Source organism: Bicyclus anynana, chromosome 10, assembly GCF_947172395.1.
Source record: "Bicyclus anynana chromosome 10, ilBicAnyn1.1, whole genome shotgun sequence".
NCBI lineage: Eukaryota > Metazoa > Arthropoda > Insecta > Lepidoptera > Nymphalidae > Bicyclus > Bicyclus anynana.
Genome location: NC_069092.1, coordinates 3,831,817 through 3,848,736, shown reverse-complemented (window position 1 = coordinate 3,848,736; position 16,920 = coordinate 3,831,817). Strand labels below are relative to the sequence as shown.

Sequence of the window (16,920 nt, the reverse complement as noted above, 5' to 3'; positions counted from 1 at the left end):
ATTGATACGCATTAGTTAATATTAATTAATAATAATTAATTATCAATTGTAGTTTAATAATAGAAAAATATGTAAGAGGTACAGCTTTTTGATAATGATGCAGTGGCGTGTATAAGGTTTTTAACTAGGGTATGCAGTATAAGTAAAAATTGACGGCTTCCGTGGCGCAGTGGTATACGCGGTGGATATACAAAACGGAGGTCCTGGGTTCGATCCCCGGCTGGTCTGATTGAAATTTTCTAAATTGGCCCAGGTCAAGCTGGGGGGAGGCTTCGGCCGCGGTTAGTTACCACCCTACTGACAAAGACGTACCGCCAAGCGATTTAGCGTTCCGGTACGATGTCGTGTAGAAACCAAAAAGGGGTGTGGATTTTCATCCTTATCCTAACAAATTAGCCCGCTTTCATCTTAGACTGCGTCATCACTTACCATCAGGTGAGATTGTAGTCAAGGGCTAATTTGTAAATAATAAAAAAAAAATGGAAAATTCCTTGTCTATATACTCTGTGGTATAACATAGGTTTGTATTGAGGTCTTTAAGGTAAGTAGGTAGCAGCGAAGAAGAGTTCATGCAAGGCGATTCCCGTCGGGTTACTTTTCAAAATCCGTGCATATTCATTGTTGTACTGTATCTAGATATGAGAAACCGGAGTTTGTTGAAACCGCTGTATGAATTTCCTTTTCTTTGGGACGGCTTACCTTCATCTAAATACCATCCTTCGCCACTGGTAGGCAGAGCTTTTTTGCATCTATGGAGTGCATGATTGATGGACAGGTTCTCGTGGTCTCGTGGTTTTTCTGTAGGTACTTAGATACAAATAAAAAATTCCAAAACAATAAATTACTATTTACATAACCACAGGTCAATGAACCCAGTTTAAAAACTATCAACTTCATTGACCACAATTAAAATCGTTTTTACATCACATTAAAATAGAGCAAAAAAATATGAGTAACAATTGATTATTGTTTAATTAACCACATAAAAAATGTGTGGAGAATAATGTAGATAGTGGAGTTCAAGGGCCAACGCCATCTGTTATCGGGCGGCCGCAACCTCAAACACGTGGTTCGTATCTAGGTAATGTAATCGCTGAAAATTTTCCTGTTTTCCCAGGAGCGAGACCGCAATGAGTCCAGCGCCCCCCGCGCCTCGAGACAAAAGCGGCGCGCCGTACGCTTCCTCCAAACAGTCGCTCGCTGCTGCCGGCCGGACTTGTACGTACGACATGGAACGCGATCGCATCGGTGTGTGGGGCTCCGGGGACGGACAGTCCAACAGCAAACTGTCCGGGCTGGATCGTCTGAAGCATCCCGGACTTAACAAGGTAAACATTGCAACACATAAGTTTGATGTTGAAGTTGTAAACTACGCACACTAACTAGTTGTACACACACATCTGACATTACCATTTGGCTAGGTCATGGCATAGGTGATACACGCGGTAATGTCCAGCATTTCTAAATGCACTTTTATTTTTTTTTATCTACATTTCAAAAAATAAAGTTGCGTCACACACCAACAACACCAACAACTTTTTATACGAAAGTTATAAGAAACCATTTGACTAGAGGATACTAGGGCATAAGAAAATTCATGAGGAAAATATGCAGCATTTTTGTTTTTTTTTTTAATTTATGAAGTAGGTACTAGCGGACGCCCGCAACATCGTCCGCGTATTTTTTTGAAAATTCGCGTTTTATTTTAAATTCTTTAATCACATAGTATTTCGTCTATTTTTATTATCATTTATATTTAAAACTGTAACTCTATAACTCTCTCTGTTACCTCTGTAACTGTAACTCTAATAATGAAAGACTTTCCATACAAACTTCCAACCTCTATTTCAACACCTTCTATTTTTATTTTAGGGTCAAAAGTACCCTATGTTTTGCTTTAAGGTTTCCAAAATTATTCCAAAATTCATCTAAATCGGTTCAGCCGTTTAGCCGTGAAAAAGTAACTAACAGACAGACAGACTTACTTTCGCATTTAATATAGATTATGCATAATAATATAGATTATGAATTTCGTATGGTCCATAAGAGTGACCCAATAAGCGACATTAGCATTCAGTTAGGTCATGGCTTAGGAACGGAAGTGTTGAATAAAGCGGTTGTTGTTTTATTAATTAAAAATATAAAGGGTTATTCATTCTACCCATTCACTTTTTAACAACAATGCATTTGTCTTTACGATACTTATGACTTTATTCGCTCGTAATACCGGAAACAAATAAAATATATGTAACTATAATTGCAATTTCGTCGATGGCAAATAAACATCGTATCGATGGCGATGGCGATCGTAGATCGTTAGATAGGCCACAAAGCGTCGCAGAATTGTCATTAGTTTCGCACATTGAGTACGTCATCACTCGTAAAACATTTCTCTTTATTCATGTTGTGGCTTGTGTTTTAACACTTCCCAAATGAACACGAAGGCATAATTAAGGGATTAAAATGAAAAAAAAAACAGTCAATATTTTTTTAAGTCCATATCCACTCACAACATGCGCTTGTTACGTACCAAGATACGAAGTGCGTGCACGTCTTTGGATAATGACATAACATTGTGCGTTCTTTAACATGGAAGGGCCCATCTAAAGATTTATATCGATGGTGATACATATAAAATCATTCATTCAGTAATGGAGGATGTTTTGCAAGCGCGACCAAAATACAAGTTTTGCGATTCATATTGCAGTGTCAACATTACTCGTGTTGCACAACACTGCACCGCTGTTGCGTTTGCAATTACAAACAACATAGTTTTGTTTCAAATTAACTAATTTACATTGTAAATAGTGTCGTAAAAAAACGTAGGAAACGATTAAGTTGTAAGCTGTACAGGTTTATAATTATTTCCCTGAAAAATATTTCCCATCTAAATCGGTAGTTTTGGGAAACTCACGTTCATACAAACATTATTTTAAAATTATTGTGTATATAATTTTGAAATTAAATATCACGTGTCTCAAACGGTGAAAAAAAACATCGTGAGGATACCTGCATACCTGAGAATTTCCTTAATTTTCTCCGTGTATAAAGTCTGCTAATCCGCATTTGGCCATCGTGATAGATTAGGGCCTAACCTCTCTCATTCTGAGAGACGACTCGTGTTCAACAGTGAGCTAAATATGGGTTTTTAATGATAATATATTTTTTGAAGTCGGTTAAAATCTACAAATCACGGGTGTCGAGTAAATATGCTAAATCGGACCGGTAGTTTTGAGAAAATCGCGGACATACAAACATTTTAAATAATTATTGTGTATCTAATTTTTTGTACATCGGTTATAGCCTACAAATCACGGGTGTCAAGTAATGTAAACAATTTTAAAACTTATGTAGTTACAGAGATATGCGTGTCCAAATAAACAAACTTGTCAGTATTATTAAAATGTTAAAATATGCGATTCGTCAAGAGTTTACTAAAACAAGGGCATTGCTACACTACTAAGTAGTTTCTTATATACCTAATTGTTTTCCTATTGGTTTGCTATTTTTGGCAATAAGCTTGTTGTTGGTTTTCCTTCAGCGATTTGAATTAGGAAATCCCATTAAGATTTCCAATCACACAGCCGAGTGATCGTTTAATTACGTGAATGTAAAATTAAATAAAATCTATATTCTTAATGAAGGCTGGCAAACATTTAAAACAAGCATGTTTCATCTATTTAAGGAAACTAGTCGACGCCCCTTGGCTTCAGCCGCGTAATTCCCGTTCTTATGAGAAAACGGGGATAAAATATAGCCTATGACACTCACAAATAACGTAGCTTCTTAGTGGTAAAAGAATTTTCAAAATCGGTTCCTTAGTGTACCACAAATATCAGTATAGAAGCGTTAGGTAGATAATGTTGGATCTATACAAAGTCTAGAGACTAGATACGGTAGTGTTGGATTATCTCACAATAATAGAGCGACAGTGCACATGAGTTTAAGTAGACACTTGTGCATTTCATTTAGAATTAGCAACGCTGGAATCTTCTTCTTCAGTGATTTGCATATTTTGAAAATTCGGCCCAGAGGAAAATTAGTTGATATAGGACTACAACCTACGAGTAGGACCTCGCGATCCGTTGCCGCGTAGGCTAATCATTGAACCAACACGCTTATTCGAATCGAACTTCGAAGAGTAGAGTTTGTCCTGGATTCGAGTCCTGGATAGGACTGCGTAATATTTTGCTTTTACTTCTCCCCAATGATGTTACTCTTACGTCCCTGTGCTTCGGAGAGCACGTTTAGCCCAGTCACTCATTATAACATCAGCTGCTATTGTGAGTGTTAACGTCAATAAATTATCATCCTAAAACCCTCCAACCCGCATTGGAATAGCGTGGTGGGCCTAAGCTCCTAACCCCATTCTTATAAAGAGGGAAGTCTGGTTAACGGGCCGTTAACAACAGGTGGATTTAATTAAAAACTATAGAATCTACAAGCGAGCGAAAACGCAGTCAATAGCCAGAAACTATATTGTACTCTAGCAGTTTAGTGAGTACTAAAATCGATAACCAGTCGACAGCTATTGTCCCCACCCTACAACAAGCGCAGCAGTATTTGGTTCTCTTTGTATGTCGCCTCTGATTTGACCTTTTACAACGGTTTTATGGGGTACCCGGTCTTAATTATAAAGACCCTTTCAGAGTTTTAAAAGCTTTCGGATATTGTTTAGCGAAGTACGGGAATATAATGTGATTGCGTATCCTACGGCCTCAAATCAAAACGTAACTTAATTTATATTGTTTAGCGAAATACCTTTGCGGAAATATAATTTGATTGTGTATAGGGACCTATGGGCAACGGGCTTAACTCAACACGTAACTTAATTTAAGCTCTTTGATTTGTAATCGCATTTGGAATGGATATTTTTATATTTTACATAAATAAATTTTCTACTCTTTTTTTTTTATACACCGCCAGAAGTCCGAAAGGTAGCGGGAAAATTCTCGAAATATTGGCCAATCGATAGTTACTTACAAGCGTATCAAAATTTCATAATTACGTGAAAACAAGCAAAGATGCAAATTAATTTTCAGAAAGTGTTTATTCCCGCAAATCTTACTTATATTGTAATCGCGAAAGTTTGTATGGATATATGTTTGGATGTTTGTTACTCTTTAACGGCGCAACTACTGAACCGATTTACTCTGGGTTAACACATACTTTTCATCCCGGAAAAATCCAGGCTTCCCGAGGGATTAGTGAAAAACTAAATGGCACGCGGACGAAGTCGCGGGCGTCCACTAGTATGTTATAAAACGTCGTATGACATACGTGCGCCTTTATAATTACAGCCTCTGCTTATTTGTAACCCTCGCTTACGGCTTGGGCTAGCAATATCACCCCGGCTGTAATTTTCAACTTATGGCACTTATATCTTAATAATCTTTAGATATAAATATCAATAATAATTAGATGTGACTGAATAGGCCGAATAAACGCCGATCAGCGTCTGAGTCGTCTTATAAAATTGCAATCTTATAAATATAAAACTAATAAATGGAAAAACTTAAAATCACATTCCTATATATATTTGTCTTTTCTACTTATACATCTTTTATTTCTTTGCTAAAGAAAAACAAACTTGGAATCTACACGGAAATATAATAAATCTATACGGAATAAGTACTTACTATTTTATATGTACCCAGGTATTGGTATTATGTTACAAACATGTAAAATCGTACTAATATACGATGCGGTCTTTAAACTAGATTGTAATACAATTACACAATCATATCACAATACAGTAACCTGTACCTACCTACCTATATTTTCTATTATTCGTGTAATAGATACCTAGATAAATTATATACATAGTAATACATACTACTTAAAATATACAGTAGGGGCTATTATGTATTCTGTGGTAGGCGTCAGAACTGACCATCATGTGTACTTATTGTATTCATGTAATAGTTATGTACTCGTATTTCTACTGCGTTATTTATTTACACTACTGTGTAAGGAATTAGAGTTTGGCTATGAAAATAGAGACTAAAATCGAACGGCAAATTTTAACACAAAATGACGAGGCGAGTAATGGTTATAGTAGTATTTTTAAAATTGGTTTGGTTGATTGTATCGAGTTACTAATCATAAGAAAATAACGTCGTGGTTTAAGGACTTATAATCAAAATGTTTAATTTTTTTTTTACTCTTGAAACGTGGTATCACTAAAAATGGAAAAATAAAAAAAAAATATTAAAAAAATAACATCGTGCTACCTTCTGATTTGAAGGCGGTACCAAGTTATTGATGTATTAATTCAAGCCGTTTAAATCATAAAGGTTTAGGATTTTCAGACAGTTCTTTTAGAAACGGCTTTAATTATTACATCACTAACTTGGTACCGCCTTCAAACTGATCACAATGTAGCACATAGGATGTTATTTTTCGCTTTTTAGTTTATTAAAAACATTTTTGTGATTTTGAAGTCGGTTGTATTTTTTTAATTATTTTTTTTTATTTTTCCATTTATTATCTCATTTTTTTGAGACGGCTCTAACGGGATTTATGGAAAGTTGACATTAGTCGTGGGCCTTCGCTAGTCATAATATATGAAGTATTTCATATTTCTATCTTTTTCTTTTTTTTTTTGAATAAAATAGTACCTACAGATAAAGTTTGTTATATAGCAAGTAGAGCAAATATATCGCGTGATGGCTTCCTGTGAAGCTAAGCGTTATAAACACATGCCTATATCACTATATTGGCACATTGTCGATTATCGTAGCTATGGGAACTAGATAACACTATTCCTTCTCAAAATTGCTCTATGTAGTTCGTTGTGTTGCGCTAAACGGTATAGCAGCAGAAACGCGAGTGAAAATACAATTTCCAAACGTAAATTCCTTTTTCGAATTTAGCTGACAGTTTAAATTAAAATTTCTGAAGTAAATAATGGACTCGTTTCGAAATTTAAATACTTTTTTACTAGTTTTTGACTGCCAATACGGTTCTGGGTTCTAGATATTTTAACAAATTAAAAATAATTTTTTTTTAAACATACAAATTTCAATAAAAAAAATATAAATCTCAACAAACGCCCGCGTGAAATTCAGTTTTCAGTTTTTGACTGCAAACACGGCCCTGGATTCTAGATGTTTTTACGAATTACAATTTAATTGCTATTTTTAAACACAAAATAAAATTCAATAAAAAAAAATTATAAATCACAACAAACACCCGTGTGAAATTCAATTTTCAGTTTTTGACTGCCAACACGGCTCTGGGTTCTAGATGTTTTACGAATTAAAATTAAATTGCTTTTTTTAAACACATAAAATAAAATTCAATAAAAAATATAAATCACAACAAACGCCCGCGTGAAAATTTTTTTTAAAAATTTACAAATCCTGAAGAAATCAAGAATTTTTCCGGGCTAATAGCTTAGTGTCCATCCAGGCTATACCTACCTAATCTGTCTCTATTTTAAATTGAATTCAAATCGACTAAGTAGTTTTTTCGTGTAAGAGTAACAAACAACCAACTTTCGCATTATTAGGATTAATAAATTTTTCTAAAGTTTATGAATGGATTGACAAGATTTTTGTATTTCCGTCCACATTACCTCGCCGCGGTTTAATTAAAGAAATACTAATGCCTCTGGCATTATTTATTAAGTGATTAATATCCGATATCCGATACGTGTATAAATACCCCACCCAATTAATCACCCAATCCACCTTGTGTGTAACTCTAACTATCTAACTCATTGTATATCTTAGATGGTAACCTAGACTTTGCGGTTGCCTTGCTTTATATAAATAGTTAGGTCAAGCTAACAATCACTGTACCTGTCAGACATAGGTTTTAAGTGTTATTGGAAGTGGATATGACATACGAATGTGAGGTAGATACTACCTACTTGTATGAAATATATTATCTATAATGTACTCGTATATAAGTCGCCGTAAAATTGTAAATACCGTTAGTTTATATGTAATCTATCTCGCGAGATTGTGAATGCTTACAATCTAACGTTATTTGGTCAATTGTAAGGATTTTTTTTTATTTGTACGTTTACAGGCAACATACTGCTTACAATCTAACGTTATTCGGTAGATTGTAAGGAATTTTTTACAAATAAAAAAAATACCTAACCTAACCATTGGTTTTTGAGCCACTCAAGTTCAGGTTCTTAGGAGTATGTATGGAGTCCTCAATCTATCGACTGTTCACAATCTCGCGAGATAGATTATAAACTAACGGTATTTACAATTTTGTGACATATACAAGACTAGCTGATGCCGCGCGATTTCACTCGGTAATATATAGCCTATAGCCTTTCTCGATAAATGGGCTATCTAACACTGAAAGAGTTTCTCAAATCGGACCAGTAGTTCCTGAGATTAGCGCGTTCAAACAAACAAACTCTTCAGCTTTGTAATATTAGTATAGATGTTCCGTAAATAGTACGATATACTTTGCAAAATGATAGCTTATTTATGTACAAAAATCAATATACTTAACTTAAAAAACCGTAAAATTTCGGCTAACATATATTGCGTTATTTTAGTAGGCCTTGGTGTCAGCTATCACCCTGCAAAGTATGTCGTAATATTTACGGGACACCCTGTATAATCTTACCTCACGAATCACAATATATTGATGAAAACGGCCATTAAAATACGACCTGTAATTTTCAAGTTTATTGCAAACAGACAGACAGACACGGCAGAGAAATTTAACTAATAAACTATTGAAGCAGAAATTCGCGTATTTTGGAATATCCGTATTTTCGTATTTCGTTCGTTTCCCCAAAACACGTAACTCATTTAGTTTGATTGATTTACATAAGACTACGTCATTATTTGGAGAAAATTGAAATACCTACAAGATTAACGACCGGATTTACTATATACACGCTTTACTGACTAAGCTAAGTTGATATGTCTCGAAGCGAAGTCGCATTTCATCATACGTTTGCCGTTACGTCATTACTATCGTATAGCAGTCTACTTTGGCAATAATATGTGTCTGTGTATGAGTAAGTAGGTATCTATATAGCAAGCTGTCGTTAAAAAGGTTCGTGATCTTGAGACTTGACACATTCTGCTGAGTTTTAAGGCCAATGTCGCACAGTTAGACGTCATGGTAATTATGAACGATGACTGCTCGAAATACGACTAAAATCGTAATTAACATGTATTGAAGAATCATCATCATCATATCAGCCGATGATCGTCCACTGCAGGACATAGGCCTTTTGTAGAGACTTTTTTGTAGAGACAAACATCATGATCCTGAGCCGCCTGCAGCCAGCGAATCCCTGCGACTCGCTCGATGTCCACCTGGTGGGGACCAACACTGCGCTATCTAGTGCGGGGTTGCCATTCCAGCACCTTGGGACCCCAACGTCCATCGGCTCTTCGAACTATGTGCCCCGCCCATTGTCACTTCAGCTTCGCGACACGTTGAGCTATGTCGGTGACTTTGGTTCTTCTGTAGATCTCCTCATTTCTGATTCGATCATGCAAAGATACTACTAGCATCGTTCCATCGCCCGCTGTGTGACTTTGAGCCTTCATAAGAGGTTTATAGTGTTGAAGAATATTAACATGTATTAAAAACTTAACGATCAAAATGCCGAACTCAAAATTCAAATGATTCATTTCTAGCTATCAAATTCCTTAAAACTTTGATTTTTATGGTGCACTGAGGTAACTGACTTTTCAGTTAGTTAGCGGTTCGGAAAGCATATTTAGTGGAGAAAAACTTATAATTATAAACGAATCCAATTTGAAATGAACGAATGTGATTTAATTAAAAGTCACCCACCCAGAAGTAACTGTCAGTAAAATATTCAAGCAGTCAACGCTTCAATACACCCTTGCTCCGATTGCCGCTAGGAACTTTGATTAAATGCCTTCTCGACGTGACCTCAGAAAGGTTTAACCTTAATGTCTCGATATGTGGAGCAAACTTTCAACTAGGTTACGCCATGCATTTACTGTGCCAATCGTAATTCACACACGTGAACTTGTGAATGTCGTTTCGCTTGTAATGTCTTTGATTTATGTAGGTAGGTACTTGTGTAGGTACTTTATAGTGGCCTAGAACTTTGTACCCGTGGAGTTTCTGAGTGATTGACATAAAAACATAGTTTTTTTTTTATTGTTTTACAAGTTAGTCATTGAATGTATTCTCACCCGATGGTAAGTGATGATGCAATCTAAGATGGAAATAGGCTAATGTGTTAGAAGGAGGATTAAAATCCACACCCATTTCGGTTTCTACACGACATTGTACCGGAACGCTTAATCGCTTGGCGGTACGGTAGGGTATTTTGTATTGGAATGTGAATTCTTGTTTCTAAATAATAATCCATATTTCATCCTATTTAAGTTTTAATTTTTCGACAAAAGGTTACTCATGCCCTTTTCTGGGGATCCTACTCGTATAGGTATATTTCTACCAAAAATTGTTAACTGGTTCTGCTTAGACATGATTTGATGTTATATTAATATGGACTTCATCACAAGTAACACAGAAAAACTTTTTATTAGATCATTTTTGAAAATTCTAATTCATTGAGATTGTCATAAGAAGAATTGCGAATTGCGAAGAAAGTATTTATTTTAATTTGTATCAATTTGGACTTTACAGATATATGCTTACATAACTATTTATAGCTTTTAATTTTCATAAATGATTCTTCATCGATCTCTACGAATAGTCGTCTACGACATCGGTAATTTAATACTTGCAACAAGACAAGTAGGTTATTGGTCTATAATAATGGTATTGGTATTGATCGTGCACCCAGACATGGCGACTATATTTTCTTATATCCACTTATAATAGGTATGCATTATTAGACTAAAGACATAACTATGACTTTATAATTTCATATCACTTGCTTCAGTTGTTAAACTGCAATCGTCGGAGACATGTCTTGGTAAAGTTGGATCAATTGAACCTAAAACGGCTAACGGCTACAATAAAAGTGGAGATATTACAAAGTGAAGATACTGTACTTTGTATAATATCTTCACTTTGCAGTTCAAAGTGTTTCTGTTTTATTGAGCGTATTAAAGTGGATAGCTGTTTGAACTCGAGATTTACGAGACGTCGTCTTTCTTCACTCCCCTAAATGTTTAATTAATGTCGAAGGGAAATTCTTGCTTAAAATTATCTTTAAAGGCAAACTTTATTGTCTAGTTGCAGTAATTTTGGTTTATGATGTAGATTTTGTTTTATGGATATGATAAATAATGGCCTAGATTTTCTCTGTCATTAGGCATCAAATGGTACTCCAACTTACACTAATGCCTCTCTTAATAACTCTTTTAGCGTAACCTGCTTTTGGTTAAATCGCAAAATCTTTTAGATTCTTTACGATAAAAACTCGAGTCCTTGATCCTTCAACGTACCTAGAAGCATAATTAATTAGTGAACACCAACCCAGATAAAAAAATTAAAAGTAAAACCACCGGAATTTTAAATAAATTTGCAGGAAGTAAAAATACCAAAATTAGGAAAAAATATCTGAAATCTAACTTATATTTAAGATTTGCTAATTAATGAATAATAAATATTATTATCTGATGTATAACTAATTAAGATAAAACAAAAAATAAAAGAAACATAAAAAGATACTTTAATTTCAACAAAGAAGATCTCTACCCTGATGGAGTGTTGAAGAGGGTCAAATAAAAAATGGACAGAGATTGGTGGCAGTTGACTCCTCGACGGGAACTCTATTCTGTGCCCGACAGCCTGGCGGCACACGACTCACGGGTTTGTTGTTGTTGTTTGCTTTGTTGTTTTCCTTTTGCATTATTATTGCTCGTTGTTGTTTTAGCGAATATTCACGCTTATATCGTTTGGTCAAGCGATTGTGTGAGTAAATATTGAACTTTCCGTTTACACTGAATCGCAATATCAAGTGTGTTGTACTTCAATGCATTATGAGTACTATGAATTGTGATTACATACTTAATATTAGGTAGGTACCTACCTACCATTTACGTTTATTTATTGCTATACGCTGTGGGCAGCATAGGGTAAACAAAAATGCAGTTTATCTAGGGTAGGGGTAGAGTAGGGGTAGGGCAGGGGTAGGGTAGGTGTAGTTTAGGGGTAAGGTAGAGATAGGGTAGGGGTAGGGTAGGGATAGTTGAAAGTTTACATCAAGTTTCATGCGGACGAAGTCGCGGGCGTCCGCTAGTACCTCATAAACACAAAGGTCAACTTAGAGGCATTTGAGGCGCTTGCATTCTCCAATCCCATCGCAAAAAATGCACATCGTGATGCGAGTATTGATTCCCACTATCATTAATGGCATGGCTTTTGATTGATGAAATTTTACGTTTCAACGAACGTGATTGATTTAATAAAATGATATAGTACTGTGAAAAATGGTGTGAACGCACGAATGTTTGCAGTTGGATGTGTGCGTACTAAAATTTTCGAAGTACGAGTACATAGAGGGTTGCCAACATTTTTTCAGAAAATATAATATTTTTCATATTTAAGCTGTAAAAAATATAGTACACACATATTACAAGAAAATATAGTATTTTATAGAATAAGCAAAAAATAGACGAAAATAATTTTTGTAGTCTATTTATTTTAAAATCAATATATTTTATTAACACTTCTTACATTTTTCAAGAGGTTTTTTTTCTTAAAATAAGAATGTCACATGGATTTTTCACATTTAATTTTGAAATGAATGAAAAACAACAATAAGACTGACTCGTTCGGATATCCTATACGCTACTATTGCTTCAAAAAAAGAGTATTTTTGCGTACTTTATATTTCAACAGTATATAGTACGCAGGCCCAAAATATACTTAGTACAATACGATATATACGGTTGGCAACCCTATGTATATTCAAAGACCGGTGCCGGTCACCGCACGGTCACTTCGTTCACGTCACGGCCGCGCCTCCGGCATTTTATAATTTCAAATTACGTATTCGGTGCACGGATTGAACTTAAAATTTGATATACCTATTATAGCGAGCGCCCGTAATTTCGTCCGCGTGGAAGGAAACCCTTGGTTACCATACCAGATAAATATGGCGGAGTTTTTTAGAGCTTATTGAGGAACGATTTCGTCATAGATACATGATTTTTGCGTAACTGTAGCGTTTACGCAGAAATCAATAGAAGGGTGCCGCTGAAAGTTGGCGGCACGAGACCGATGGTGTTTGGAAGTCTATACAAGAGGCATTTGTCCAGCAGTGGACGTCCTTCGGCTGATAATGATGATGATGTTGAATCATATACGCAGCGCACGCGAGAAATTCACGTTGTAGTCTCATTTTTCTGATCCTAACATACGTATCGTATGTTATTAAACCTACTAATAGGATAGCCTTTCTTGATGAATCCAGCACTGAAATATTTTGAACAATTTGAACCAGGGTTAAGCATAAGTACGTACTCATATTCATACTCCCAAATGATGGATAACTGCCAACAGTGAATTTATGAGAACAGATTTTAAACACTTTGATTTTGAATGTGGTGTTGTGAGCAATTTATTTTTTGTTAATACATTATGTAACTAAACACTTTATTAACTGCATAATATTATAATCATAAAGTACCGACCTACCTACCCGTTTGTGTTTGTTTGCTATAATGGAGGGATATTCATGTGGTTTTTTTTAATAGTAAAAGGAAAATTATATTATACCTCAGTACAGTCATACAGTCGGTTAGGTTGCTTCCTCTTTAAAAAACTAAAAAAAAAGCTAAGACACTAAGACCAAAGAAAATCGTAAGAATTATAGATAGTTAACCTTAATGTCATTGTCTTTATTTAAGGTTAACTTTCAACAATTCCTATGATTTTCTTTGGTCTTAGTGTTGCGAATGCAAAACCGTCTGGGAACGTAAGTCCCACTAAACCTACAAAGGTAAATATTTGTCTGTATGTAACTCCTTCACGCTGCAACTACTGAATCGATAAGCCTGAATTGGAAATATACTGTACCCTAGATTACCTCGTAGATTTTTATCCCGAAAAAATCCACGGCTTTCGCGGAATTTGTACAAAACAGAATGGGGATGATGACTAGGTTGGAATATATTGATTTTTATGATACATTCGGGTGAATAGGGTCAATGTTAACTAATTTATTCATAAAAAGCAAAGACTGTCTGGATATTTGCAAAATAAATGAGATTATAAAATTTCAAAATCTATTAAAAATCTTTTATCGTTATTAGATGAAAATTCATACAGTTTTAGCTTCCTTACATTAAATGTGACTTTTTTAATAGATGAACTATAAACATAAACGCACAAATAACAAAGATATTAATAATTTTGTTTGAATGCACATACAAATCTAACGATCATTACATTACCTATGACGTCATTAGTTCGTGCCATTTTGTATGGGGCGTTTTTCAGGGATCCGCGGCAGCGCAGCAAATCTGACTCTTTAAGTCCCTGTAGCTCCGAAAGTAATGATCGCAGATACCCTGTTCCTTTTACAAAATTGCTTTACTATTAGCATACTCTTAACTTATATACAATTTAAAAAACTGTCATCATCCCTATTCGCAAACGAATTTACAGGCGCTAACTAAAGATCAATAAAAACAAAGTGCACGCACGTATTCATAACACACTATTAATTATTAATAGCTCGCAGCTAATGCGTCAACATAATCGCGTTATGTAACCGATTTGTTTCCAACGTGTTCCACAAACCATACGGAAAACAAAACATGTAGGGAAGTAGCACTGGATTACTCATTGTTTATGTGTGGTTAGTACCAGCTGACGACAGTAATGGGTATCTAGATATTTTTTATTCAAGGACCATTAGCGCTTGTCGGCGAATTCACTATGACGAGGCAAAAATAAATATGAAACTAAGTCCTTCTGTTAGGAGTTAGGACCGTCTAAATATTGTACAAGATCCGTTATTAGAAATATATACCCTCATCTGTTTTTTTATTGTGATTAGAAATAAATGATAGATAACATTCACCTTGACTCATTGCACATAGGTTGCCTGTTCTGAAGACTCAGGATGTAAACAACATACAACTATATATATATATATATATATATATATATATATATATATATATATTTGGAATACAAATTAACCGAGAAAGCCAAATTTTTATTCATGAAGAAAATTGATTAGGTTTCTGGGAAGATGATTTTGAATCGACAAATTGACAATATAGGTGGTACCTACAGTATAATAAATATCTACCTAGTACCTACGTATCAATAAATCAAGGAACAACTTGTGAGATTGCCAATTTAGCATTGTAATTCTCGTAACTATGACAATCTAGATGCTTTGGTTTTTTACGAATATCATCTCTAATCATAAAAAACATTCCATAGCGGGAATGTATGAAATCATATATTGTTAGACAAACAATTCGATGTTGTATTTAGGACATTGTTTGATTAATAATGAAATCGGAAACTCAGACATACTTTACTTCGAGTACCTAACTCTGTCTGTACGAGTGTGGTCATTGGCCTACATAACGGACGTCCTAATGGAAACATTTTGATTTTACTCTTGATAACTTCATTAAATAAGAATAAAATCACTTGCACAAATGTATACTAACATTATAAAGAGATAAGTGGTGTTGTGTAATCTCTGGATTTACTGAAACGACTTTGAAAATTATTTTATTACTTACGTAGATCTATTATGTCATAACTCTCATCTGGGGCCACACTAACGGGAAACGCCGTGAATTAAGGCGTTAAACTTTAGTGTAGCCACGATTTAACGCGTTAATTTTCACCGGGATTGACGTTTTCCCTTAGTGTGGCCCCAGCAATAGGCTGTTTTATAGTCGTATTCTCACGGAAACAGGATGATGATGATTCAAATTTAGCTAGTCCACTGAGGCACACATGCACATTCTGTGTTTATTTATACAGGGTGCTGGGGAGTAATTATCATAACTCTGGGATTAAATTCTTTACCGAAAATTAATTAAAAATGTTCAAGGAATATGTGTTCTAAAATTAATATTTTCGGGGTAAATAATATTTATTTTGTAAATAGATCTTAAAATATGTCCCTTAATACGCATCCTTATCATTATGAAGTAGCCAAGTTTTACGTATTTTAAAATGCAAGGTATTTTAAGATTAAGGCGTGTGTTACATGGATAGTCGGAATTATTTGAATTTCTTTGTATGAAAACATAAAAAGTTTTTATTTTTTGGTTACAAAAATATTAGTTATGCCGTTTGGCTCCTATAAGTGGACTTGTCAACACCTTGAAGTTATGGGAAATACTCCCGAGCACCCTGTATAATGTTATATATTTATGTAATAGGTATATAGTTTTTACACTTCCTGAACATATAACTCGATAATAATCGACATTGTACACAATATTTAGTTATTATTTGTTTAAATAACTTTCATTGTTTTACTATGCGGCTAAATACGGCTAATTCCGTTCGCCATCTTTGTTCGCCTCAGTTTAGACGCGTTAGTGACATATCTAATAGTATAAAAGCTTTGGATTTGGGTGATTGAGTTACGTGTTTGTAATCCTGGAGTTTCCTTGTCCCCAGGGCATGGCGTTCACGATCGAGGAGCGCCAGGCGATGGGCATTCACGGGCTGCTGCCGCCCAGGGTGAAGAGCCAGGAGGAGCAGGTTCAGCTGTGCAAGCTATCCATCGACAGATACGCGGACCCGCTCAACAAGTACATCTACCTCATGGGACTACTTGTGAGTCATCATTCTATCATATACGAGTATACTTAATAGATAAACATAAGCATCTACTTAGGTACATGTTTATAGTATACTAGTGACCTGCCCTGGCTTCGCACGGGTGCTATGTAGATACTAATATTATGGTTTGTCTTAGTCGGGTATCTTTATAGCGCTCCCTGATCGCTGCTCATTACGCTAGTTCGGACTACTTTCGCATTTCAGTCG

The 16,920-nt window shown here is 35.1% G+C and overlaps 1 protein-coding gene across 2 annotated transcripts in view; it reads left to right on the top strand.

Moving 5' to 3' along the window:
- The window catches only part of LOC112049783 (NADP-dependent malic enzyme), a 42,120-nt gene that overhangs the window by 12,495 nt on the left and 12,705 nt on the right, over nt 1–16,920 (top strand). For both annotated transcript variants that reach the window (XM_024087822.2, XM_024087814.2), the window contains exons 2-3: nt 1,118–1,328; nt 16,549–16,707. In XM_024087822.2, coding sequence (XP_023943590.1) covers nt 1,118–1,328; nt 16,549–16,707 — 370 coding nt within the window. The remainder of the gene's footprint in view (nt 1–1,117; nt 1,329–16,548; nt 16,708–16,920) is intronic.